The sequence below is a fragment of the Haliotis cracherodii genome, unplaced genomic scaffold (assembly GCF_022045235.1).
Source record: "Haliotis cracherodii isolate W230 unplaced genomic scaffold, xgHalCrac1.p SCAF_40, whole genome shotgun sequence".
NCBI classification, from domain to species: domain Eukaryota; kingdom Metazoa; phylum Mollusca; class Gastropoda; order Lepetellida; family Haliotidae; genus Haliotis; species Haliotis cracherodii.
The window spans coordinates 382,931-408,138 of record NW_027266298.1 but is presented as its reverse complement, the minus strand read 5'-3'; the positions used below and the strand labels follow the sequence as shown (position 1 = coordinate 408,138).

The 25,208-nt window shown below is 40.5% G+C and overlaps 1 protein-coding gene and 1 pseudogene across 2 annotated transcripts; both read right to left on the bottom strand.

Annotated features, from left to right (window-relative positions):
* The window catches only part of LOC139441451 (serine/threonine-protein phosphatase 6 regulatory ankyrin repeat subunit C-like), a 55,201-nt pseudogene that overhangs the window by 12,957 nt on the left and 17,036 nt on the right, over positions 1 to 25,208 (bottom strand).
* Positions 1,841 to 5,497, bottom strand: LOC139441452 (uncharacterized). 2 transcript variants are annotated; one of them, XM_071222367.1, is made up of 5 exons: positions 5,451 to 5,497; positions 3,347 to 3,747; positions 2,936 to 2,968; positions 2,242 to 2,619; positions 1,841 to 2,148 (listed from the first exon to the last, which is right to left on the bottom strand). In XM_071222367.1, exons 2-5 carry the CDS (start codon positions 3,396 to 3,398, stop codon positions 2,027 to 2,029), a joined length of 585 nt encoding a protein of 194 aa, XP_071078468.1. In that variant the 5' UTR covers positions 3,399 to 3,747; positions 5,451 to 5,497; the 3' UTR covers positions 1,841 to 2,026. The 2 variants fall into 2 exon arrangements, with proteins under 2 accessions (XP_071078468.1, XP_071078469.1); XM_071222368.1 differs by lacking the exon at positions 5,451 to 5,497 and having other exon boundaries at positions 3,347 to 3,915.

Genomic DNA, 25,208 nt, shown 5'->3' with positions numbered 1-25,208 from the left:
GAAAACGCTAAGAAAGCTGCCAAATCAAGTGTCACCTTCAACAGTTACCTCCATCCTCGCCCACATAAAGGCGACATCAGACCTATCAGTGCTCATCTTAATCCCGTCTTAACCTTAAACTCATCCTGTCATGCGGGTCACCCTAACCAAGGACCAGAATATCTAGCTATAAATATAATGCATTTAAATGTTCGCAGTCTAATAGACACATAGGATGTTTTGAAGTAAAATTAGGAACAGATGAATTTGATAATTATTCTCTAGAGATAATGTTAATACTATTGCTGTAGAGTTCTCAAAATTTCACATAAGTCATGTGATCAGTTCATACCAAGCAAAACGGTTACAGTTTCACCTTTTCGTCCACTTTGAGTAGTAATCGCCATCATAAAATCGCAAAGAGAAGAAATCAAATTGAGTAAAATGTAAATCAATTATCTATATAGTTGTATAAGCTATATTATAGACAAGAACTCGAAAATACGAGGCATGTCGATTTAAAAATAAATTAATTAATGCTACCGATGTGGCACCGTTAAGCTTTTGTAAACATATGGTCTCTATTACATCACTGTTATAGGAGGGTGGGTAAACTGCTACATTTGCCGTCAGGCAAGGCACCGGTCAGGGAAGTGGTATCTGAACTTTGCTTTTTCTTGCGTACATAAAATGACCTCATAAGGGAGCTTCAGCAGATAGATGCAGGAATATATCATTATCGTTTACCATGCATGTGTATTTCTTCCTGATGATATCCTGCACTTATCAGTTACAGTCCCTAAGGTCTTAAAACATCTGTGGCTACACTTGTACATTACTCATCCAAATGAGACGTTTAATGCATCAACAAGTAAAACTGTTGTGTTTCATAAAACGAAGCAATTATTGTGTAAGCATGCTAATCATGTTGGATTACCTATGTTTGATAATGTGAAATATCAGAGTATTCTTTCTTTTTAGCTTTGTGTTGAAGCAATGCACACAAATGCAATGCACACTATTATTCACTCCTCTCTGTTGGTCTAACCATTAGTGAGATATGAAAAAAAGAATGAAAAGGACGTCATATTTGGCCGGTTGGTCAGGATTGGTTACTTTGGTTGGTTACATGTCATTGTGCCCCGACTCCGTAGATCTTTGTTAAAAATATAAATCATTCGGTTGATGGCGTCATATAGCCATACATGCTAACGTCATATAGATAGAATATGGCTATAAAAGAACATATGCCGAATGGACATGTATAACCTGCTTTGTTTCTTCACAAGGTGACCGTGCAGCACACACACGCACGCACACACACACATATATATCAAAATTGTTTTAAGACTCATGGGTTGTAGGGAGGGTGTACTGCTGGCCCAAATGGTAAGTATCAGGTCAGAGTTGACAGACATACTGTCTGTGCACATGTACAATTATTACCTGTTATCTGTGTTGTCTGCTCCTCAGACACACTCAACTCCCGCAACACCACCTCTATTCTGATGTCCTCAACTGATGGGTCCAGCTCCTGCATGAAGTCAAGGAAGACCTCCTTGACCTTCCTGTGTTTAACAATCATGTCAATTGCATCTTCACTGGTCGAATGTGCGAAAGAAAATATCAGACTTCCCCGAGTCACCCTCGTTAGTGTAGCATGAAACAAATCTCTGATCCTTCTGCTAAAGCGGCGAAATGACTTCCTAGGGACTTGAGATATATGTTTGTTGGGCGCAGGATTGCAGTGCCAGCTTGTTTCATGTGTGCCACCTTCATAGTTAAAGTTGTAAACATCTCCAATATGTATGTTGCCTAATTCTATATTGATAGAAAGGGAAATAGAAAAATTCATATCAACTCATAAAATACGCATTAGCTGCCAATATCTACTCAATAACATTTAAAATATTTGCAAAGATCTGCACCAATATTTATATTCCCTGAAATTAAAATTAATAGGAAGGAAAAGATATAATACATTTTAATACACGAACTACACAGTACAAATGTGCAAATAACCACCAGATATGATGAAAAATATCTATTAAGAATTTTGGAGCCGTCTTATTGTACCTTGATGCATTTCCTGGACGTTCTGTGTACCGGATACATTGGAATGTATTGCGGTGCTATCTCCATCCATTCCAGTAATGATTTGACCAGACTCTGGAAGAAGATGACGTTCATGAAGAAACCCAAACTAAATATCTAACATATTTGTCATATATATTGATAACATATGACATGACAGTACATCACCTTTCTGCTGTTTCTTTGCTGTTCTCTTTGCCTCCTGAACGACAGCTTCCATCCTGATGTTTTTCACTTGTGAGCCGATCTCGTGAAGAAATAACAAAATGGCTTTTTTTATTTCCGAATGTCTAGCCGCCATCTGAATTGCTTCATCCTCTGTGTCATGTCCGAAGACAAACATCAAACTTCCACTGCGAATGCTGGTCAGATGCTCCCCGCGAGACTCCCATCTTTCCTTCAACTCTCCCAACTGTCCACGGAGCTTAGGAGTATTCAGAGACAGGCTCGGAGTGGGAATACAGGTCCAGGATGTCTCATGAGGCCATGACTGGCAGCTTGTGAACTCGACTCTCAGAACACTTGCCTCAGTTACATACAGAATGACTGTAACATATGGAGCATTGACATGTTATCCTATTAAGATACATTAGGGCTCAGACAATCACAGGAAGAGTGACTTTCCTTCAGTGACAATTTTGGTTAAATGCGCTCTGGAACAATATCAATATACATATTTATACCATGGATCCTTTATGTAACAATATTTATAACCATAAATGACGGCATTAGCATTGCACGATGTCTTGGTCATATAGCTGTTCTGTTCACTGCTAGATTGATATAGAGATGTACAGATAACTCCTTTGTTTCAGTAGTGAACAGAAGCACAGATGATCAACTTAACAAACTGAACACTCACGGTTATGGACAGGGATGTGTACCCGGACTTCACCTTAAAAATAAACTGACAAATATTCACAAGAACAAGACCTGACAGGAACAAGACATAACGCTTCTTACTTTGGGGGTTAATTAATGTATATCAGGTAACATACAACGCTGACACTGCTTAGATAATGACAAAATTATAAGAATAATGTTTCTTGTCTCTTTTTCAAAATAATTCATAACGTGGACCATCACGGACAAACTAATCTATTTCTACTTGTTTTATTTGGTCTGCTCAAAACAACTTTTGATGTTTTGTTTGATAGGCGGATGACAAACGTAGGCACAATTCACATTGAAACGTCGCCCTCATCGTAATTAAAGAAGTAGTTATCCACAAACTGTACCTCGTTTGTAATTGCCGATGTGCTTAGAGTATTACCTGATGATTCATCAGAAGACAGTATCTCCTCGGGTGTTGATGATTCCGCCATCTCCCTGACAGTGTCTCTCTTCTTCCTAAGTATGGAGTAACAGCAGTTACAATTACTTTTGAAATCATAAATATGATTTCGGGTCTTCAACACAATTGTAAACCTTTAGAAACTTCCATTGAAAAGGGACTTGTCAAAGGATACACACATGCACGAAGTGCAAAAACTGAAATATATCAACCATTAAACCGATGACATTTTGTGAAGGCTCTAAACTGAGTGTATTTATTTCAGTATCACATATACATCCGCACACTTTGTCTGAGTACTCCTCATAAACTGATAAATGTATATTTGCCAACTGTTTGCTTGGTGAATTGAGGTCGTCAGAGCCCTGACTGCATTTGGTCTGAAAGGTAGAAAACAATGTACTTATTTCACAGTCAGTTATACTTGATAATTCTTTGACACTAAATAGAACCAAAAGATGTCACTTCGACCAAAAATATTCAATGCTTGATCAACAATTGCTGTATCTCAGTCGATTGTCAATGGGCACCCATCACAGTGGGAAGCTTTGCCTGGTGGCAGCGGTAGGAGCTTGAACATGCTTTAGACTGGTGTGTCGAAAATGCCCGAGTGTCTTTTTATATCGATCAACATACGTTGACACTGTGCATCCCCCTGAAAAAGGGGCGGTAACTCCTGTCTGTCCAGCAATACAAAACACGTTTACACTGCCACCTGCTGGGACACTGTGCACAACATGCCTCACACAGGGGCGGTAACTCATGTCAGTCTACAGCAACACACTTCACTGTTACACTGCCACTGTATGTAAGCTACAAACCTTACTCAGGGGAGGTAACTGCTGTCACTCTACAGCAACACACTACACTGTTACACTGACACTGCATGTAAGCTACATACCTTACCCAGGGGAGGTAACTGCTGTCACTCTACAGCAACACACTACACTGTTACACTGACACTGCATGTAAGCTACATACCTTACTCAGGGGAGGTAACTCATGTCACTCTACAGCAACACACTTCAATGTTACACTGACACTGCATGTAAGCTACATACCTTACGTAGGGGAGGTAACTGCTGTCACTCTACAGCAACACACTACACTGTTACACTGACACTGCATGTAAGCTACATACCTTACTCAGGGGAGGTAACTGCTGTCACTCTACAGCAACACACTATACTGTTACACTGACACTGTATGTAAGCTACATACCTTACTCAGGGGAGGAAACTGCTGTCACTCTAGCAACACACTTCACTGTTACACTGACACTGCTTGTAAGCTACAAACCTTACTCAGGGGAGGTAACTGCAGTCACTCTACAGCAACACACTTCACTGTTACACTGACACTGCATGTAAGCTACATACCTTACTCAGGGGAGGTAACTGCTGTCACTCTAGCAACACTCATGACTGTTACACTGACACTGCATGTAAGCTACATACCTTACTCAGGGGAGGTAACTCATGTCACTCTAGCAACACTCATGACTGTTACACTGACACTGCATGTAAGCTACATACCTTACTCAGGGGAGGTAACTCACGTCACTCTACAGCAACACACTACACTGTTACACTGACACTGTATGTAAGCTACATACCTTATGTAGGGGAGGTAACTCATGTCACTCTACAGCAACACACTACACTGTTACACTGCCACTGCATGTAAGCTACATACCTTACTCAGGGGAGGTTACTCATGTCACTCTAGCAATACACTTCACTGTCACACTGCCACCGTATATAACCTACATACCTTACTCAGGGGATTATTAGCTGGTGTTGACGTGACAGACTAACAGTATACATATAAACACATATATAGTAATGGACAACAATAGACAGAGGAAGAGCCAATGACTTTGACCTGGACATGCCACGTTTAGATGTGATTACCGACACGACCCAGGCGATAGTAGATTTATGAATGTCATAATAGGACTTGTGTCAGACAATGGCTCAATTGACTTTTGTTACGACTGTGATTGTCTTGATTTCCCTGACGATATGTAACTCAACATTGTGAAGGTGAAGACACAAAGTTATAATTAATAAACTGTATATACCTTGTCACAACTGGGTGCTGTTAAGTCACTCTGACACCTGACTGAAACAGGTGTTACAATTAATTATACGTTTTACCTGTAATATCAATCTGCACATATTATTTTGGTACTATTCTTTACAGCAGCATTCATTCTCTTAATATATTACAAACAAATTTATAAATAATATGTATGGACTGAAATGTGCTCTGAATACTTTGTATTGGGTGTTTATGCAATGCATGCTAATTTACATAGATAGAGAAGATAATCATAGTGGATCCTTGACCCCCTTTCTAAAGCATGTAATGTTGACGGACAACGGTTCGACTGATATGTTTCAACACAAATAACAATCTTATTGACTTATTAACTTCGGATTTCGGCTAATAAACGATAATTGTTACCTTGTTCAACCAACTCCTCTTCACACACACGCAGACACACACACACACACAGACACACACACACACGCAGACACACACACACACACACACAAATATATATATACATATATATACACACATACACACAACACAAACAGACATACACACATTTGCACCCCCCCCCCCCCCCCAAACACACACACACTTGCATATATATACAGACATACACACAACACAAATAGACATACGCACATTGCACCCACATACACACACTCACACATATATACAGACATATACACACACATACACACACACTCACACACATATATACACACATACACACAACACAAACAGACAGGCTCACAAACGCTAATTGTTACCTAGTTCCACCAACTCGTTCTTGTGTGTATGTGTGTATATTTGTGTGGAGGAGTTGGTGGAACTTCTCACACATTCACTTACAGTCACACGCCCATTCACTCATACACACATAGGCACACACAGTCACACACACAGTCACACGCACATTTACTCATACACACAGAGGCACACACATTCACACACACAGGCACACTCAAACAGACACATAGACCGGCACGCTTACACACATACACACACAGACACCTACACTCCTTTTCAAAACGATGCTTATTTCACTACCTATTGACTGCCTCCGTGGTCTTGTGGTAAAGCGTCCGCCCGGAGAGCGGAAGGTCCGGGGTTCGATCTCCGGCTGCGTCATACCAAAAGACTCTAAAAGATGGTACTTGTTGTTACCCTGTCTGGCGCTTATCATTTAGGGGTTAAAGCAAGGACTGGTCGGTTCGGAGTCAGTATACTGTGTCTGAGTGGGGTATCCATGTTAAACTGCGGCATGGTATCTCAGTGAGCTAGCACTATACATCGGCATTAGTACGGACTAGTACAAGCAGCCACACACACACACACACACGTGCATGCACGTCGCTTTATAAGTGCAATAATCTTGGACGTGACGTTAAACCAAATTTCACCTCACCTCACTACCTATGATATATTTTTCAGATCTAGGCATATCATCGAAATGGAAATTAGACCGAATTTGGTTTTGGTTTGGAAAGCCAAGTAGACTTGTAACTCCATGGAAACGGAAGTCGCTGTGGGTGTGGTATCCTGGGTGTAAAGGATGTCGCTGTGGGTGTGGTATCCTGGGTGAAAGATGTTGCTGTGGGTGTGGTATCCTGGGTGCAAAGATGTTGCATTGGGTGTGGTATCCTGGATGTAAAGGATGTCAAAGTGGGTGTGGTATCCCTGGTGTAAAGGATGTCAAAGTGGGTGTGGTATCCTGGGTGTAAAGGATGTCGCTGTGGGTGTGGTATCCTGGGAGTAAAAGGATGTCGCTGTTGGTGTGGTATCCTGGGTGTAAAGGATGTCGCTGTGGGTGTGGTATCCTGGGTGTACTGAGATGAACGTGTGTATTTGAATCTATCATCATACATAGTGTCACAAGGGATATCATCAGTGTATAATACACCAACAGTCATTTATTCTTATAGATGTCTAAGTTGTTGTGATGTGTGCTACCAAATGTTCAATTTCTCACGTTAACATAATTAATTTTACTATTCAGGATCGATGTACCGCAACTCTGATGGGCATTCTGATTAGCTTACGTCGGTAATCGAGAAATACACGAACCCTTGAAGTCTACGGGAAGATGCGAGTGGTGACGAATGTCTAGGCGTATACTGGGTACAATACACCTTTTATGTTACAGGTAACTCTGTCACTGTTATACTGCTACTGACGTCATTCACTTACACCTACCTCGGCCTTCTACAATGTACAGGAACGCCCCTGAATACAGCCCCCACACAACAAGATCTTATTCGTCAATCTGAGTGTGACAAACGTTCGGGGATTCCCCTCGAAAATGAGGTCATCAGAGCGTCAGCTCAAACCGAAACTAGAACAAGTGATAGACTGGTTCCTCTCGACTGATAGTACCTCATGTGATTTGTTGTCAAACGGTCAAACAAAGATGGAAGGTTCCTATCAAACAGCATTCCAAAATCTATCAAATTATTCTTGAAGTATGTAATTATCATGACAACACACACTACCTGACTTGCTCGTATCAGATTTCTCCTCCCAGTCTTCTAGATCCGGGTGGGTCGCCCAATCCGTCTCACACACACTGGTACAGTGTACACAGGCCGCCTCACACACACAGGTCCAGTGTACACAGACAGCCTCACACACACAGGTCAAGTGTACACAGACCGCCTCACACACACAGGTCCAGTGTACACAACAGAAGTTAAACTCTGGATGACGTATACCCTGTCCCACTACAGCAACACACTGCAGAGGATTGAAAGAAGTGAGACCGGTGTGTATCTAGAGAGACAGTTGCACAGATATCAGGTCCCCCACTCCACTCTAAACAGCTTCCGGGGATGACGCTCAATATACATTCGTCACCACTCTGCCCTTTCCGTAACAAGGAGGACATGTATTTGTGTGGTGTGTATGTGTGTATATATATGTATGTGTGAGTGTGTGTGTGTGTGTGTATGTGTGTGTATATATATGTATGTGTGAGTGTGTGAGTGTGTGAGTGTGTGTGTGTTGAGGGGTTGGGGGGGGGGGGGTCGTAGGAGAAGGGAGGAGTGTGCGTGTGGGGGCTGGTGTAGAGGAGATCCCCATATCAACCTGAGACCCCCATATCAACCCGAGATCCCCATATCAACCTGATATCCCCATATCAGCCCGAGATCCCCATATCAACCCGAGATCCCCATATCAACCCGAGATCCCCATATCAGCCTGAGACCCCCATATTAGCCCGTGACCCCCACATCAGCCCAAGACCCCCGGAGAGGGGGTGAGGGGAGCAGTCAATACAATGTCAGGGAAGGAGGAAGTACAACTGCTGACATCAGATACACTCGGAATGTCAACTGGCTTTTTGTCACAATTATTTGTAATCGCCCTGCACAGATTGTCCGAGTACAGCATTTTATAAACGGAGGAGTGTGTTTATGATTTGACAAATATTGTGTGTGTGTGTGTGTGTGTGTGTGTGTGTGTGTGTGTGTGTGTGTGTGTGTGTGTGTGTGTGTGTGTGTGTGTGTGTGTGTGTGTGTGTGTGTGTGTGTGTGTGTGTGTGTGTGTGTGTGTGTGTGTGTGTGTGTGTGTGTGTGTGTGTGTACTAGTGTATGTGTGCGTGTGTTTGTGTGTTTTAGTAGCTTTGTTTTCAAACAGAATATTTTTATAAGAGGCCATGATGCAATGTTCGCTGTAAATGGTAGTCCGATCGCGGCTAGCCTGTGGCGGCCTTTTCACTCCAGCCTTTATGGACAGGATACTCGGTTGGGTATCGGAATGCCAGTACTGATGTGTGCAGGTAGTTATTGGATCCCTGCACGCGTTTCGGCGGCTGTAGGCGCTACCATTGGAGAGATGTCACTGGCAGTGTCGGCGGCTGTAGGCGCTACCATTGGAGAGATGTCACTGGCAGTGTCGCTGGCTGTAGGCGCTACCCTTGGAGAGATGTCACTGGCAGTGTCGGCGGCTGTAGGCGCTACCATTGGAGAGATGTCACTGGCAGTGTCGGCGGCTGTAGGCGCTACCCTTGGAGAGATGTCACTGGCAGTGTCGGCGGCTGTAGGCGCTACCATTGGAGAGATGTCACTGGCAGCGTCGGCGTCTGTAGGTGCTACCATTGGAGAGATGTCACTGGCAGCGTCGGCGTCTGTAGGCGCTACCCTTTGAGAGATGTCACTGGCAGTGTCGGCGTCTGTAGGCGCTACCCTTAGAGAGATGTCACTGGCAGTGTCGGCGTCTGTAGGCGCTACCATTGGAGAGATGTCACTGGCAGTGTCGGCGTCTGTAGGCGCTACCATTGGAGAGATGTCACTGGCAGTGTCGGCGTCTGTAGGCGCTACCCTTGGAGAGATGTCACTGGCAGTGTCGGCGGCTGTAGGCGCTACCCTTGGAGAGATGTCACTGGCAGTGTCGGCGGCTGTAGGCGCTACCCTTTGAGAGATGTCACTGGCAGTGTCGGCGTCTGTAGGCGCTACCATTGGAACGATGTCACTGGCAGTGTCGCCTGTCATGTGATGGACTCTTTTAACATTTTCAGTTTCAAGTGTCAACAGAATCTCACGACCTGATTTTATGATCGTGGTAGTTTTGGTCCACTGACATCAGGACTTGATGAATGCACGCGCACATACCCTCACTGTGTCGTCAGTGAGAAGACTATCACTGTTTTGTAGGACAGAAAGAGACATATTTGAACGTAGACTCCAGGATCTGATGTTGCCTTTAAGATGAATTAAATTACACTCGTCAGTGGTTGTTACACAGGGTCAAATATCATACATCCAATTGCCATGATGTCCATATGTACAAACACTGTGATTGCCAAAAATCCAAATCGGCAATATGTGTTTACAATACTTCTAAGGTAGCAGAAACGATTCGTCAGCGAAATTGAGGCTGGAAGTTATCTTATCTGGGACGAGAAACCTACGATTGTCAGTAGCCTGAGAGCTGTGCCCAAGTCTGGCTCTAACGACATACGTTTGATCCACGACTGCAGCAGACCTGCTGGAGAAAGTGTCAATGCCGAAGTGAGTACCAATCATGTGACTTATGATAGTATAGACAAAGCTGTAGAACTGCTCCCTAGATTGACCTTAAAAATGCTTACAGCAGTGTCCCCATCCATCCAAACTGTTATGATGCTCACGGCTTAATGTTAAAGTTCGAGGGGCATAACGTTCATGGTAGATACTAGGCTACCTTTCGAAGTAGCTAAAAGCCCAGAAATATTTCAAAGACTTACCTCTAGTATTACCCGTTTGCTGAATCGTAGGGGGCTTGGCTCTGATCACAGCTGCAACTAAATGTGAGTGTGAAATAGCTACACAGTGCCTAAAAGATCTCATTGTATACTCATATAAACGTCGATTATAAGACCGTCCCACTAGTAATGGTGACATAAAAAATCATACGCAATTGACTAACAAAAGTAAGTATAACTACTGGAAATTACTGAGATACATTACAGAGATGGAGGACCGACAACGTGTGTGTGTGTGGGGCCATATCCTCCACCACGGGACCTGACTTGGTTGTGGTTCAGGGAAATTTGACAGCAAATCGCTTCATGAATCAACATCTTTAACTTCACCTTCTTCCGATCATTGACCAACAGGGGGAGCTGTTTCAACGGGACAACGCTCAACCGCACACAGCTCGTGTCACGGTAAACTACCTTCATAATGCCAACATCAACTACTTGCCCTGGACGTCCAGATCTCCAGATCTCAACCAAATCGAACACCTCTTGGATGAACGCGTTACATGCACTTATCCAGTGCCGAGGAGATGCAGAGCGGTTATTGCTGCCCGGGGCGGTCACACGGGATACTGAGTTCAGCGCAACTTTGTGGCCTTATGTCACATGACAATGACAAGTTTTCAGTGCCTTTGTACAACGACAACAAATGACTATCGAACTCAAATTTTCATATTTGTATCTATGATGTTAAATTTAATATATCGACTTTGTTAGGTACAATATATTTCCTAAAAATCTCCCTTTCACCGAAGTGGTAGACGTCTGAGACCTACATCACTTCGTACTTTCCTCCCACATTAAGCTGACACGCCGTTATATAAATGGAATACTGTTAAAAGCTGCGTTTAACCCAACTCACTCACTCACTCAACATTGTCAGCTGTCTGTTTACATGTTTATGGATAGGTCGTTATAAGTTGGACAACTTTTGTCAAATTCATTTGACATTTTATAAACAAAAACAACTTGTGATATTCGGATCTCACTTATGCTATCACCGCGCTTGCACAGGGTCACAACTCTGCAATGCCTTACATGCCATTGTCACTGGGCTGTCATGTGCAGTTGAACTATACACTGTTGGGTCTTTTCTACTTGTTCACTTACACTCTTCACCAAATATTCCGACACAATCGCCATCCTGAAACCATGTGCTTTAAGATTTATTATTAATCACATGCAGTGATTGAATCGTGATGAAACCATATTGTTTAAGGTTAATCTTTATTGTTTGTTCGTTTGTTAATTAACGCTGCTCTCAGCAATGTTCCAGTTATAAAACGGTGGTCTGGAGCAGACAAACCAGCAATTGACATCATGAGTATCGATCTACGCAGTTGGGATACGATGACATGCATCAACCAAAAAATGGGTTGGTGAAGACCTATTCTAACACGGATTTTCACGTGTAAGATTTATGCAGTGATACAATCCTGTTGAAACCATATACTTCAAGATTTGTCATCAATCACATGCAGTACACTTTAATTGTTTGATATATAGGCATTACTTGTTGACATATGACAAAGCAGACACGATTTATAGATAACAATTTCTTAATAATTGTAAAGGCGAAGTTTCGATATAGATCCCTATACCGTTGTCAAGCACGAGTGAATGTATGAGTGAGTGAGTGAGTTGGGTTTAACGCCGCTTTTAACAGTATTCCAGTTATATCACGGCGTGTCAGCTTTAAGTGGGAGGAAAGCCAGAGGTAATGCAGGTCTCAGACGTTTACCACTTTGGTGCAGCCCACGAGCACGGGTATGGTGCTGACAAACCTAGAAACATAATCGCGGCAAAGCGGGATTCGAACTCACAATCATAGGTTTCTGGCGTGTCCAAGGAACACAACTCTGCTAAGCGAATCGCGGCGCCTTAGACGACTGGGCCACCCGTTCCCCCACGTTTGAATGTTGAACATGGTACAGAATGAATTAGAGGAATAACAGGAGAGGATCAACAGTAACAGCAATTGCATCCATGACTGGGATTAACATGAGCAGCCCTCCCATTCATAGGAAAAGCCTCCCACATCATCAGCCGCCTCCTCAAACAGCAAGCCCATATTGACACCTACTTTACCAATTCCACCTCCCTCAATACTCTACAGAGAGCAACAGCAGAAACACAACCAAACCCCAAGGTGTTATTGATAAAATTGACTGCAACTGTGGACAATCCTACGCAGGTGAAACATCCCGCCCCACCGACACCAGAATCAAAGAGCACACAACCTCAACCATCAAATCAGGCAGTACATCTCGAACCATATGAGCAACTGCCCCATTCACATCAACTGGGAAAACGTCCAAATCCTCTCCAACAACCTCCATGACTTCACTAAAAGAAAACTAACAGAAGGAGTCCACATTCGCCGCCACAAACCGTCAATCAACAGAAATCAAGGCTATTTCATCCCATCCGCCTACTATGAACTCATCAAGCAATAATCACCACACCTTTTAATCTTATCCTGTTTAATTGGCTTCCAGTCTTATTGGCTTCCACCTCCTGTGTTCTCTGTCCTTCATGTTGTTACAGTTTTATTCTTCTGTTGTAATTACTTAACCTACTCCTGTGTTCTCTGTCCATGTCTCTGAAAATGTTTTCACTGTAATGACAGCGTAGAAGACGAGGTCCATGTTTTGTTTCACTGCGCATTATATGATGATATCAGGGCAACTCTTTTTAATGAATGTATTGCTAAATCTTATGATTTTTAGATATACCTGATATCGACAAACGTTGTTTTATTTTCAGTGACTCCAGTGTGTGTTTTATACTTGCCAAAGTCTGCTTTTTAATTCTTCATCTTTTTTAATCTGTGTCACGTTGTATAAAGCTGTTTTATGTATGTACAGGAGTGAGACGTTAATAAACTATTGTCTGTCTGTCTGTCTGTCCATCATGTTGTTACAGTATTATCATTCTGTTGTAATTACTTAACCTACTTATGTTACTCCATGCTTGACAACGGCATACGGATCTATATCGACATGTCGCCTCTCCAGTAATTAAACAAGTTGTTATCCATAAATTGTGTCTACTTTGTCATATACTTAAAGATTTATCATGTACCACAAAGGTCCTGACAAATACAGCAATTATTGATTGAGGTCCGCTGTTTTTCATCCTGGTATTCCCGTATTCGCCTGATTGGGAAAACAGAACTTATCCTCTGTAGCTCCGTTATTAATGGAGCACATGCGGCATCATCCCATCGTTTATGTATGTTATATATATATATTTTATAAGACGTCGTGGAATTCTTATGTCTTTGAGGAAATTAACGACATTGATCACAGTTAAGAGAAACATTTCCTTACAAATAGGAGTTTTATTTCAAGTTGACAAATCATTCACCTGATTTCACAGATCCAACGGTACAGGCATTCAACTGTAGGATTCCGGGTTGAAGGAGGCGACGGAATGGATCGGTGGTCAGGCCAGCGCTCAGTCGTATACGAGCGTGGGACGTTGCTCATACTACCAATCACTAGATTGTCTGGTTATGTGTTGATTACGTACAGTCCACCAATATTGGTGAGCGCAGCGTTAATCGTCTTGCACAGATCATGTGGGAGCACTTGATGACAATAGTTTTTTCACTCTGAGTACTTCAACAATATTTATGCATTTGGATCACAGAGATTGTATTTGCAGGTTCAATTTGAGAAATAGTTCTAATTTGCAAACTGTTAACTGTAAAACGGTAAATTATGCTAAATCTTTTTCTCATATGCCCAAATTACAATGATTTAAGACAGAATATGTACTATTATGTTAAGGGATATGATCTAAATTCAATTCTATTAGGTAATCCTGAAGGTTCATACATGTTGTGGCCAAAATCTACGTATGATATCATGTTTAACATTGATAAATATCCATAGTGAAATTAATTGTGTGCATAAAAAGTATAAAAGATATGCAAAATCTACATCATAATTGAAACTGTAAACAGCAAGATACCATGATCGTGTGTTCTTTGATTCAAGGATCTTCACCTCAAAGAAATACCAAATATGTACAACAATGTTGACGTATGACATCACTACCGGTGGCCGACTTTTACAAAATGGCGTGTTCACTGACAACAGTACGCTGGAATTTACGAGGGGACTTTCCTTGATTCAGGGATCTTATTTACATAAATATGACATGTAAGTAATCAGAACAATTCTGACAATCTGTGTACTGTTATTTGTTGTTATATTATACATTGAAACCAAGAGAAATAGTCAGAAATTTCGATAAATACCGTTGTCCTTGTGCGTGATTTTTCGTCAGTCATGGCGTCACACAGGACCGAAACTTTGACTAATTCTGTTAATTTAATCAATACATTGCAATGTTTCTATTTCTAATGCCCTAATTCTTCCTACGATTCTCTTCCCATGCATATTCTGAAAATGTTGTGCAAATAGAATAGACAAATGGACAGCTCAAAATAGGATAAAATGCTACACTAAAAATCTGTAAAATCTGAATTATGCTTTGTTTACATTTCAAACAGGTGCAGTTTTCCGAGCACAGCATTCGTTTTCACACCTAATTTATTTTGCCTATTTTCATCTGGACACTTTCTATTGGTGACAAAGACCATTTGTCATTTGATTCTAAAATATATGAGGAAATATCACGGATGTATGTATCGCAGCTGAGTTTGACATATACGTGATGTTACAGGCGTCTCATAACCGGTGTGCGGAAACGTGATTTTGTAAACTCTATCCAATACGGCGGAAAGTTCACTTTGGCGTTCGTTGTTGCGTATTTTCCAAAACATTCTAAACTATTCTAGGATTATGGGCGACGTTTTCACGTGATCACTGGTGATATAATAAAAAAACAACAGATACCCGTGATCACTAGTATGCGATAATTACGATGTACCTAATTTTCAGAGGTCATTTTCAGTACTTTTATTTGGCCTAGAATGCAAGTGGATGATATCGCAGAAAAGGAATTTTCCCACAGAATCTATAACTGTGAAGTGTATTTGTGTGCATGTAGTATGTCGAATTGTATTCGACTTCAAAGTGAGGGTTGAAGAGGAGGGACATATATGTCCCTCTGGCATCCAGGGGGTTAAACAAACCTACATAATACACACTGCTCATCCAAATCCCACCACACCCAAACACGCTCACACAAACCGAAACTATTAACTTTTAAAACTCTTACAACTATTCTCTTCTTGAAGACATTTCTAGCCTACCTCTGCCATGTTACGATAATTCTATGAAAACATTGTCATAACTTCAACGTTCAGTAATCCTTTATAAAATAGAAATATATTGACAAGGGAGCGTAACGTAATAACAATAATTATTTGGGTGTTTAATCAGGCAGAATTTTACATTGGTTGGTGTGTCGGGTTACAATGTTTACAGTATTTTAGGTAATTCCCTAATTTAAACAGACGTGCGACATGAAACAGTTGAATATGTCAGTGATGACAATCCAAAGATGGTGCAATGTAAAGAGCAACTGGTCTACCTGACCCGGCGCATGTGCAACACAGTGACAGTTAGACTGTCAGGCACATTGATGCTATGTTTGGCTAAAGAACTGAGGTTGTATACAACTCGGCATTCACGCGGCTTGTTGTATGCAAGTAGTTGTACGAGCTGAAGTTGTATATAACTCGGCATTCACGCGGCTTGTTGTATGCAAGTAGTTGTACGAGCTGAAGTTGTATACAACTCGGCATTCACGCGGCTTGTTGTATGCAAGTAGTTGTACGAGCTGAAGTTGAATACAACTCGGCATTCACGCGGCTTGTTGTATGCAAGTAGCTGTATGAGCTGAAGTTGTATACAACTCGGTATTTACACGGCGGCGCGTTGCATCCAGCTCGGATATCGCGAGTTCTGACCAAAAGCTTGTGATTCACTACATTACCGCTGTAATCTTGGTTGCCGAATTAATTTTCAGACCCCCAGTTTTGAAAATTACATGCTGTGCGAGAATAGCGGTCGTGCGGTATTGGGCTAACCTCTGACTTTGTAATTCAAATCCATGGTGGAAAAGGAATGACGTAGAAATGCAAAAAAACCTAAATGTTGTCCAAATTGCTCGAGAAAAAAACTCTAAAATGTGTAGCCACAATTTATCGTACAGTAAAGTACAGTGCGACGAAATGTTATATTTGACAGCTTTATGTAAACTGTGAGCAATCATAATATATATAGTCTTATATCCGAACAAGTCAAATGTACTAAGAAAAAGGGGCATAACTCCGCAATGCTAAACTGTAAGCCATTGTAACTCCGTATCTGCCATGTCCGTGGCGAGGCTCTGCTATGGCTCAGGACAATAGATTCCTGTATACTTTTGTCCATGTGTACCAAACATGTTCCCATTCAGCTATCGATAGTGATAACCATATCGGTTCTTTTTTCGGATATTCAATGATTACCATCCAACACGTCCTGATGACATATTTCAAATTTGCCAATAATATAGAAGAATGTCCTATAAAAGTCATGAAATGGCCTAGGGCCAGTTGAAGCCAGATTCTTTTCGGGTTTAATCTCAATTTAAAAGTAACGTTCTACCAAAAACTTACAGTATATATTAACACTAATATTTGTTCATAGTATGGAAAATTTCAATTAAAAGAATAGAATGTTAGGTTTTATGAATACGGCCGGCCCCCATAAACGCGCACCTGATGCAATCTTTAGACGTCAAATGTTCCACCAATCAAACGATAAAATACAAATATAAAACAAATAAGTTTGTCCACACTTGTGTAAGCATTAATAAAACTATAATATGACGAAGTTCCTAAAGTTATAAAACCGCCTCCGTGATCAACAGTTGCAGAGCATCCATCCACCAGGAGAGCGGTCCCAGGTTCGATCCCAGCCCGTGTCATACCAATAGACGTAAAAAGATGGTGCTTGTTGTTGCCCTGTCGGGTGCTCGGCATTAAGAGATTAAAGCAAGGACTGGTCGGCTCGGACTCAGTAGATTGTTTCTGTGTGGGGTATTCATGTTAAACTGCGATAGTGTAATTTCTGCGGCATTTTGAAGATGAAATACAATATAAAACCTTGGGCAGAAAGTAGAAGTGTCTGTTTTTCGAATGTGTTTCTTCAACTACTTGTTTTTTGTATTCATGGACCTCAAATTGGGCAAATCTCGAATACACGTAATAATTTCTAGTTTATTAAATTCAGTTTTTTATTTATGTTTATATTCTATTTGCAAACGCTATTTCGACTATTAAGTTTTTTGTTAACAATCTATAAAGCTTGAAATAATTAAATGAACTTTGGAATCCATTTTGCACCACCTAGGCATTTGAAGTGCACTTGTAACAACTGATAAGACATCGGGTCATCATGACCGTAATGACACTCGTATCACGGGTAGTATTATCTCTTTAGGTTGAAACCTGATCTATAGATTACACATATGGCCCTGTCATAGCGACACAAGATTTCATTCAGACTGACGGTTATCCTTGTGTGGTTCTTTTTTTATATGTTTCAAAACACATTGATGAAGTAGATCACAGCAGCTATAAAACACACGAAGAGGCGCTTATGCATCTCGTACTTATTGTTACACCAAATGCGTCCCACATTCACATTAAAAATACTTTAGTAAAGTTCTATCACGATGTCATTCCCAGAGATACTGTTTGTTAGCCTCTTGAAAATGCTTTGTTATATGCTGGAAATTTCTCACTTAACTGGTCAATTGAGACTTTTCACTTCGCAAAGCGCCATTTTTGTCACTTGACCAGCGTGTATTCTTTCACTTCAGACAGCGGTTTGGTAGTTTTCAAGAATATTTTCTGTTAAAGTTGATTTTGTATATAATCTTATATATATGTATGATATAGAAATGTTCGTACCCCTAATTATTTGTGTTACTTTTGATTATATTTTTTAAAGATTTTAAAACACGAAACCACTTTTTAGCCACAAACATGAGGAGTGGTGAACGGTCCCTGTGTGTTAGGTTGGAATAATTTACGTTTCAAGGTTTTACATCTGTGATGAAATAATAAAATGTCCTGTAGACAACTACACAAAAATAGTATAACAAATAGAATTTTTCATTTGTCGAGTGAAATATCAGATATTTTCATAGTTGCCGTATGAGAAAAAACATAATTTTCTTGACACATGAAATATCCTCTATATGTGCTTAAAATACACAACTGACATTTATTAACGATTTGACGTCTTTATATTCCTTTTTGACATTTTTTATATGGACCCGTTGTCGAAGCATGTGACATGCAAACCAGTGCATTAACAATAGGGTCATGGAGCTGCACGCATTGCACGTAGTAAATGCAGGGTTTTTGATCGCCTGGTATCTTCGTCAATCGAACAGTGACAGTTCATCAACATGCCAACAGGCCACTTGCAGTCAGGGGAATCCCGATCAGCTGTTGCCAGGGTTTTCAATGTAGCGCCCAGCACCATCACAAGGCTATGGGATCAGTTTCAACAGCAAGGGTCAACACGTGATTGGCCAAGGTCGGGACGACCACGAGTAACCCTGCATCCGACTGCGCCATCTACGTGGAAGGACGACCACAGCCATATCAAACGTCGCTCCTATTGTAATATAGAAGTTGTTCATCCATATATCTTTTCCTTACTTAGTACTCCAACTTCTAAATGCCTCTCAAAGAAAATACCACAAGTATTCACGTGTCTTTTTCACTCAATTGATAAACTGATGAAATTGACGGACAAAAGTGCGGTTCATCTATTATTTTGTGTGAACTATGTTCATCTTAATTAAAACCTGACTTTGGGGTAAAATTGCTTTCAGTCTATTAGGTTTTCCTTGTTAGGGATACAATTACCTCAGGAGTCATATATTACATGATCATGTTGAAGAACTATATAAGATGTTGATTTTAAAAACCCACTCACTCAAAGGAAAACTTGAAACATTATTTTTCTTCATGATTTTACTATTTTGGTGTTTTTAAGCATTGTCGCAATTATCCCACTCATCCACTAATCATGATCTACTACCATATCTCAAGAAGCAGTTTTCCTCGAAATTAGTTTTTTTGGGTGGTGGGCTAACATACAGTGTATCAGCTCCTGTGTAATATATTTTCATTTTGTTGTCTGAATAGGATAACACAATGGTGGAAGCAGATTTTAGCGGTGTTGCAATTTAATGGAATTTGTGTTTTACCTACTCACAAGATTGGAAAATAAAGTAAAAAAAATAAAATTTTATCATTGTTTTCACTGATAATTAGAAAAACAGTTACATGAAACCAGATGTTTGCCAAATTCAGATAACATATTACCTGTAATCAAAGACATAATTTGGATAGTTTAATGATTCAATAAAAATGTTCTCAAATTATGCATTTTCCCTTCATTTTTGTATTTTGACAGCCTGAAAATACACGCACGCACTTACAACCCTTCTACCAATAGAAAAAGTTTTAGGCATACAGGAAAAGTGGGAACGAAAATCTTAACTGAGCCTCTTTTTCTCAGGTGGCCAACTGACTATTAGCTAAAACTTCAGAAGTATGTAGCTTAGGGCTAGCAAAGTCAGCAACGCCATCAAACTTGACAAAGTCACAATTCTCATCAGTATCGCAATGGCAACACGTTTGGTAGGTACAGTGACATTTCTTTCAGGATACTTCCTGATCATATTGTTATGACAAAGCTGTGTCTTTTTACGATGGTCTGGTGTTTGTACAACATAGTCAGTATCACTGAATTTTGTAACATAAGGACCGTGGTACCTAGCACGTAATGGTTGACCAGGGATAGACAAACACACGAAGAGTTTATCGCAAGGACTCACATTTCACAAGTTCACAAGTTTGTCCTGGGATTCCTTCAAGTTATCCACAGTTACTTCACAAGCTTTGAAATCCTAGCCCGAACTGATGAGACAGACTCCAACAGCCTCATTTCAAACCTACCACTAATCCAATCCTACTGTAAGTGCTTTATATGTCCACGAGAAGAATGGCGAAAGACAAGGCCAAAAGGACGAAAACCGAGGGACTCCTGAACTAACTCCATCGCAGCAAACAACACACACCTGCATCCTTCTGAGTCTCAAAACAGTAAGTCCTTTTCATATGCTTAAGATCCTGATGAAACCTCTCTAAAGCCCCTTAAGACTAAGGGTGAGTTATGCCTAACTGTTGCGTGCTGAGGTGATACCAAACGCTATGTGCAAGTGACGATATCTGTCGAATTACGTGTCAAAGGTGGTAAGCTGTGAAGTCTCATGTGTCAAAGGTATCTGCCAGAACCCTTTTGAAGTATCCCTTATGGTCAATAGCTTTACTGATGGCAATCTGGACATTATTTCTTCAATCAATTTCATTGGATAATGTCTCTTCAAAGCACGTTTGAGATCTTCTGGGGGGCACGGGTGGCCCTGTCGTCTAAGGTTCCGCAATTCGCTGTGCAGAGTTGTGTCCTTTGTACACGCCAGAAACACATGATTATGGGTTCGAATCCCAGTTCGCCCTGATTACATTTCTAGGTTTGTCAGCAACATACCCGTGCTCGTGGGTTTCACCAAAGTGGTAGACGTCTGAGACCTGTTTCATTTTGGGCTTTTCTCCCACATTAAGCTGACAGGCTGCGATATAACTGAAATACTGTTAAAAGCGGCATTAAATCCAATCCACTCACTCAATCACTGAGATCTTTGGTGTCAATACATATCTGTACACTGTCCGAACCCTTTTACTTTGTCAGTACCATTAGTGAGACCCAACCAGTGGATTCGTTTATCGGAGAAATCACCCCTTCTTCAGTCATTTTGTTCAATTCTGCTCTTATCTTTTCTCTCATAGATACAGGAAGTCGACGTGGAGGTCTGACTACCGGAAATTAATCATGATCAAGTTGCGCATCATTCGACACAGGCAAATTTCCAAGTTTACCATCAAACAATTGGGGGTATTTGTCAATAATGTCCTGTTTGGTCATTCTTGTTTCAGCTTTCTCATCATGTATGTCAAGTTTCATCATGCCCAATGCAACTCTGCCTTGTATCCCAAAGATTGGTTTCACTGGGCGGTCCGTAATGTGGAATACTAGCTTGTATAGTTTGCTTTTGAAGCCAATATTCACTTTGCAATGTCATCATGGTGTCACCACTGTGAACTGCTAGTTTGACTGCTCCAATCGTGGAAATTAGTTCTTTGTGTCCCACTTGTTTGAACAAAAAGAGAGACATCACATTGCATTTAGCACCAGTGTCAACGTTGAAGCTTGCTGGTTTGTCATTTATTGTGTATTTCCTTCAACAGGATGTGATCAATAACTTTGTTTCTTTGGACTCACAAAGTCAAATTCCGTTGAAAATTTCTGTGTGGTTTCTTGTACCCCTTTTTCTGATAGTTCATTGACATTACACAAGGTTACAGCTTTAGTTGATATCAGGTCTGTCTCTTACAATAACAGCTTTCTCAAATGATCTGATGCTATTCCACACACGATTCTGTCTCTCAACATTTCATCTTTTAGAACTCCATTATTTCACGCTAGAGGCGGAACGACGGTGCAGAGTGTCTTTCTGTTTATGATGCTGATTGACCGAAAATATTCAAAACATAGCTGTGATCGTTAATATTAACGTGGTATAATGGATATTTATAGGCAGGAAGCTCGTGATCAGCACGTAACCATTGACTGGCCAAGACTGAAATGATCGACGGGTCACGTTCGCATCAGCGTTGTGTCACGATATCTTGTCTACAAGTTGTCCTACATGCGCGCCCGTTTGGACAAAAAAACTGCTAAAACTGCTAAAACGTTTCCTATATATTTTATCTGTGTGTGTAGCACATATATATTATAAATCGCATCTGAAAATGGAATAACTTATCATAACACGATAGGGTTCGTATTTCCTACATTCTAAGATCTTATTAGTTTTACATTTACAAATTTTTGATGTTCAGTGTAGTCTAGTTCATATTCTATCCGAATCCTTAACTTAGATTTGTTATGTTGTGTCGGCTATGAGTACACACTTTGGTTTTTGAGTATATAATATCTCGTCAAGGAGAAAGATGAATACATCATTGTGTTTATTTAGACTGTTGTTCAGTTCAAGTCATATATGTTCCCTCCATGATGTATCTAGGCCAAAAGATGAAAAGAGAAAGATATATACTGATGGAAACGAATAAGGGAACAAGGAAAAATATAGAGAATTTAGCTTCAACGCGTTCAAAATCAAATGTTGAGATGTATTTGTGTGCATTGTTTCCAACTCGTATTTGGCTGGCAACCCATGATAGCGTATCATTTTATTGTGTCTGAAACCAAATGTTCCTTTATTTTCCACCAGTATAATTGCTGAAAACCACTTATATTAAAGACTATGCTAGTTATATTTTTTAATTCAATTTCATATCCTGCTTTCCCTTTGTAGATATTACTTCCTTATTTCACCTGCGAAGATGATCGTTTCCTTGTATGAAATATGGACTACTCTAAACCTCTTGTGCTTTCAAATTCACGGATCAAAATTAAAATAAATAAGGTTAAAACCATTAACAACGAATAATGACACCCAAAATATAATAAGCAGTCTGCATGATTGCACAACCAATGCTTGTCTGACATGGCGCTCGAGTTACATGTGATCGAAAATAGGTTTGTTAAATAATTTTGCTGTAATTAGAAACGTTTCAACAATTTTGATCAAATCTACATAAACTTACTCTTGGGTGATAGTATGTTAGTGTAATCGTGTAACTTATTAAGAAATGATCATGATGTCCGATATCAACTTGAGGATTGTTTAGGCTGTTTAGCCATTTTTTATATATTTTCCTTTGAAAATATCTGATGTCAATCATCACGATGATGTTTTTCATCAATAATGAAAAAGCACGGACATTGAAATATATATGGACAAAACCGGGTTTCCATCAAGATATATGATCCAAGCTGTCGTTCGTATTGTAACATAATCTTTGAAACAGTCTGTGCATGAACTAATCACGACCACTTTTATAAATTTTGTTTTGACAAAAAGAAACACTGACAATTTTAACGGAATGTTTTATCCGTATATTAAACTCACAGACAATTCTCAATGAATGTTTACTTTGGCTAAATGTCATATGTCTATCATCGTTAGGATGTACTTTACAATGATATGATTGAGGGGAGATCTAGATTTCAAACAAGGGCCCTTGCTGGACTTTACTTGCCACGTTCAGGTGCTTCAATATTACAATAAATGTAACAACAATGGCAAACTTAGAATACCATCACTTTCATTGATGGCCAGGCAGTATATGTACCGTTGAGATTTTGTGAATTTAAATACTGTAGTAAAGACAATCAGCTCTAGACTAGTTGAAAGATATCCAGTGTGGTTACACTGTGTGAAAAAATAAGAACGTTGTTACACCTTGGATACAATGTATACGTTTTTTAAACCGCGACTGACGGTCAGGCACCATGAGGGATAAATACATGCTCATGATATAGTCAGACTCATACAATCGACTCTGTTTAGGGCAGAGATTTCTTATCAATATGGAAAGGGTTTTGCCGCATTTATTTAAAAGGATGTACACTCTTCAAAACAAGAAACGCACAGGTAGTATGTAGTTCATTAAACCTGTCTACACAAAACATTCGTTATATTAGTTATATATGTTATTGGAAAATGTTTGTGGCCTGGTATTCGACAAACGGTGTTTCAAAAGGCAAAAATTGTCGATTTGAAACAGCATTGTTTTCACACCTGTTAAAAAATGTCATGGAGTAAACAGTAAAGCAAAAGGCACGTGCAAGTTATGGCATTCGTAGCTCGTGGAAGTGGCTATAAAAAAGCAGGCATAAGCCAAAAATTTGTCATTCAATTGTCAACATTTTTCAAGTTCGATACCGAGACTCAGCGCTGCTGATCGGAGCATCGCCATAGGACGTATCCAAAGAGGGGAATCACATTATTCTGTTTCACGCCTCATCAACGTCCACCACAACACCATTTGCCGCCCTTTGGACCGATACACACAGTTCAATTATACTGCAGACCATCCGAGAACTGGCTGATCAAGATTTACCACCCTTGCACCTGATCACTACATTCGACTGTTCAACCTACGTCATCACAATGCCACATCTACGGAGACTGCATGACGCATCCCTGGTTCGAGGAGGATATGTGACCAGACTGTCAGAAGCCATCTTCGCGAGGCTGTAATCCCACCCAGAAGACCAGTTATCATCCTGTTTTGCAACAAATCTATCGACAGCGACGCTTGCGTTGAAACCATACCTTACAGCTTTGAATTTGAAGACGAGTGTGGTTTAGCGATGAATCACGATTTTCTTCTTCACCGGAGAGATGGAAGACAACGTGTTTATCGTCGTCGAAATGAGCGTTTTGCCCCACATTGTGTTCGTGAATTCGACAATTTCGGTGGCGGTCGTGTTTGGTGTTTGAGGGACACATCATACACCACGAGATCTGACTTGGTTGTGGTTCAGAGAACTCTGAGAGCAAATCGCAACATGAATCAAATTCTTC

Excerpts from the sequence above, each read along its gene's own strand:
- LOC139441452 (XM_071222367.1), bottom strand. The coding sequence starts at position 3,398 with ATGGCGGAATCATCAACACCCGAGGAGATACTGTCTTCTGATGAATCA. Across the intron at positions 2,620-2,935 it reads ACACATCCCTGTCCATAACC|TCATTCTGTATGTAACTGAG; the intron begins GTGAGTGTTCAG and ends CATATGTTACAG. Across the intron at positions 2,149-2,241 it reads AGCAAAGAAACAGCAGAAAG|AGTCTGGTCAAATCATTACT; the intron begins GTGATGTACTGT and ends ATCTTCTTCCAG.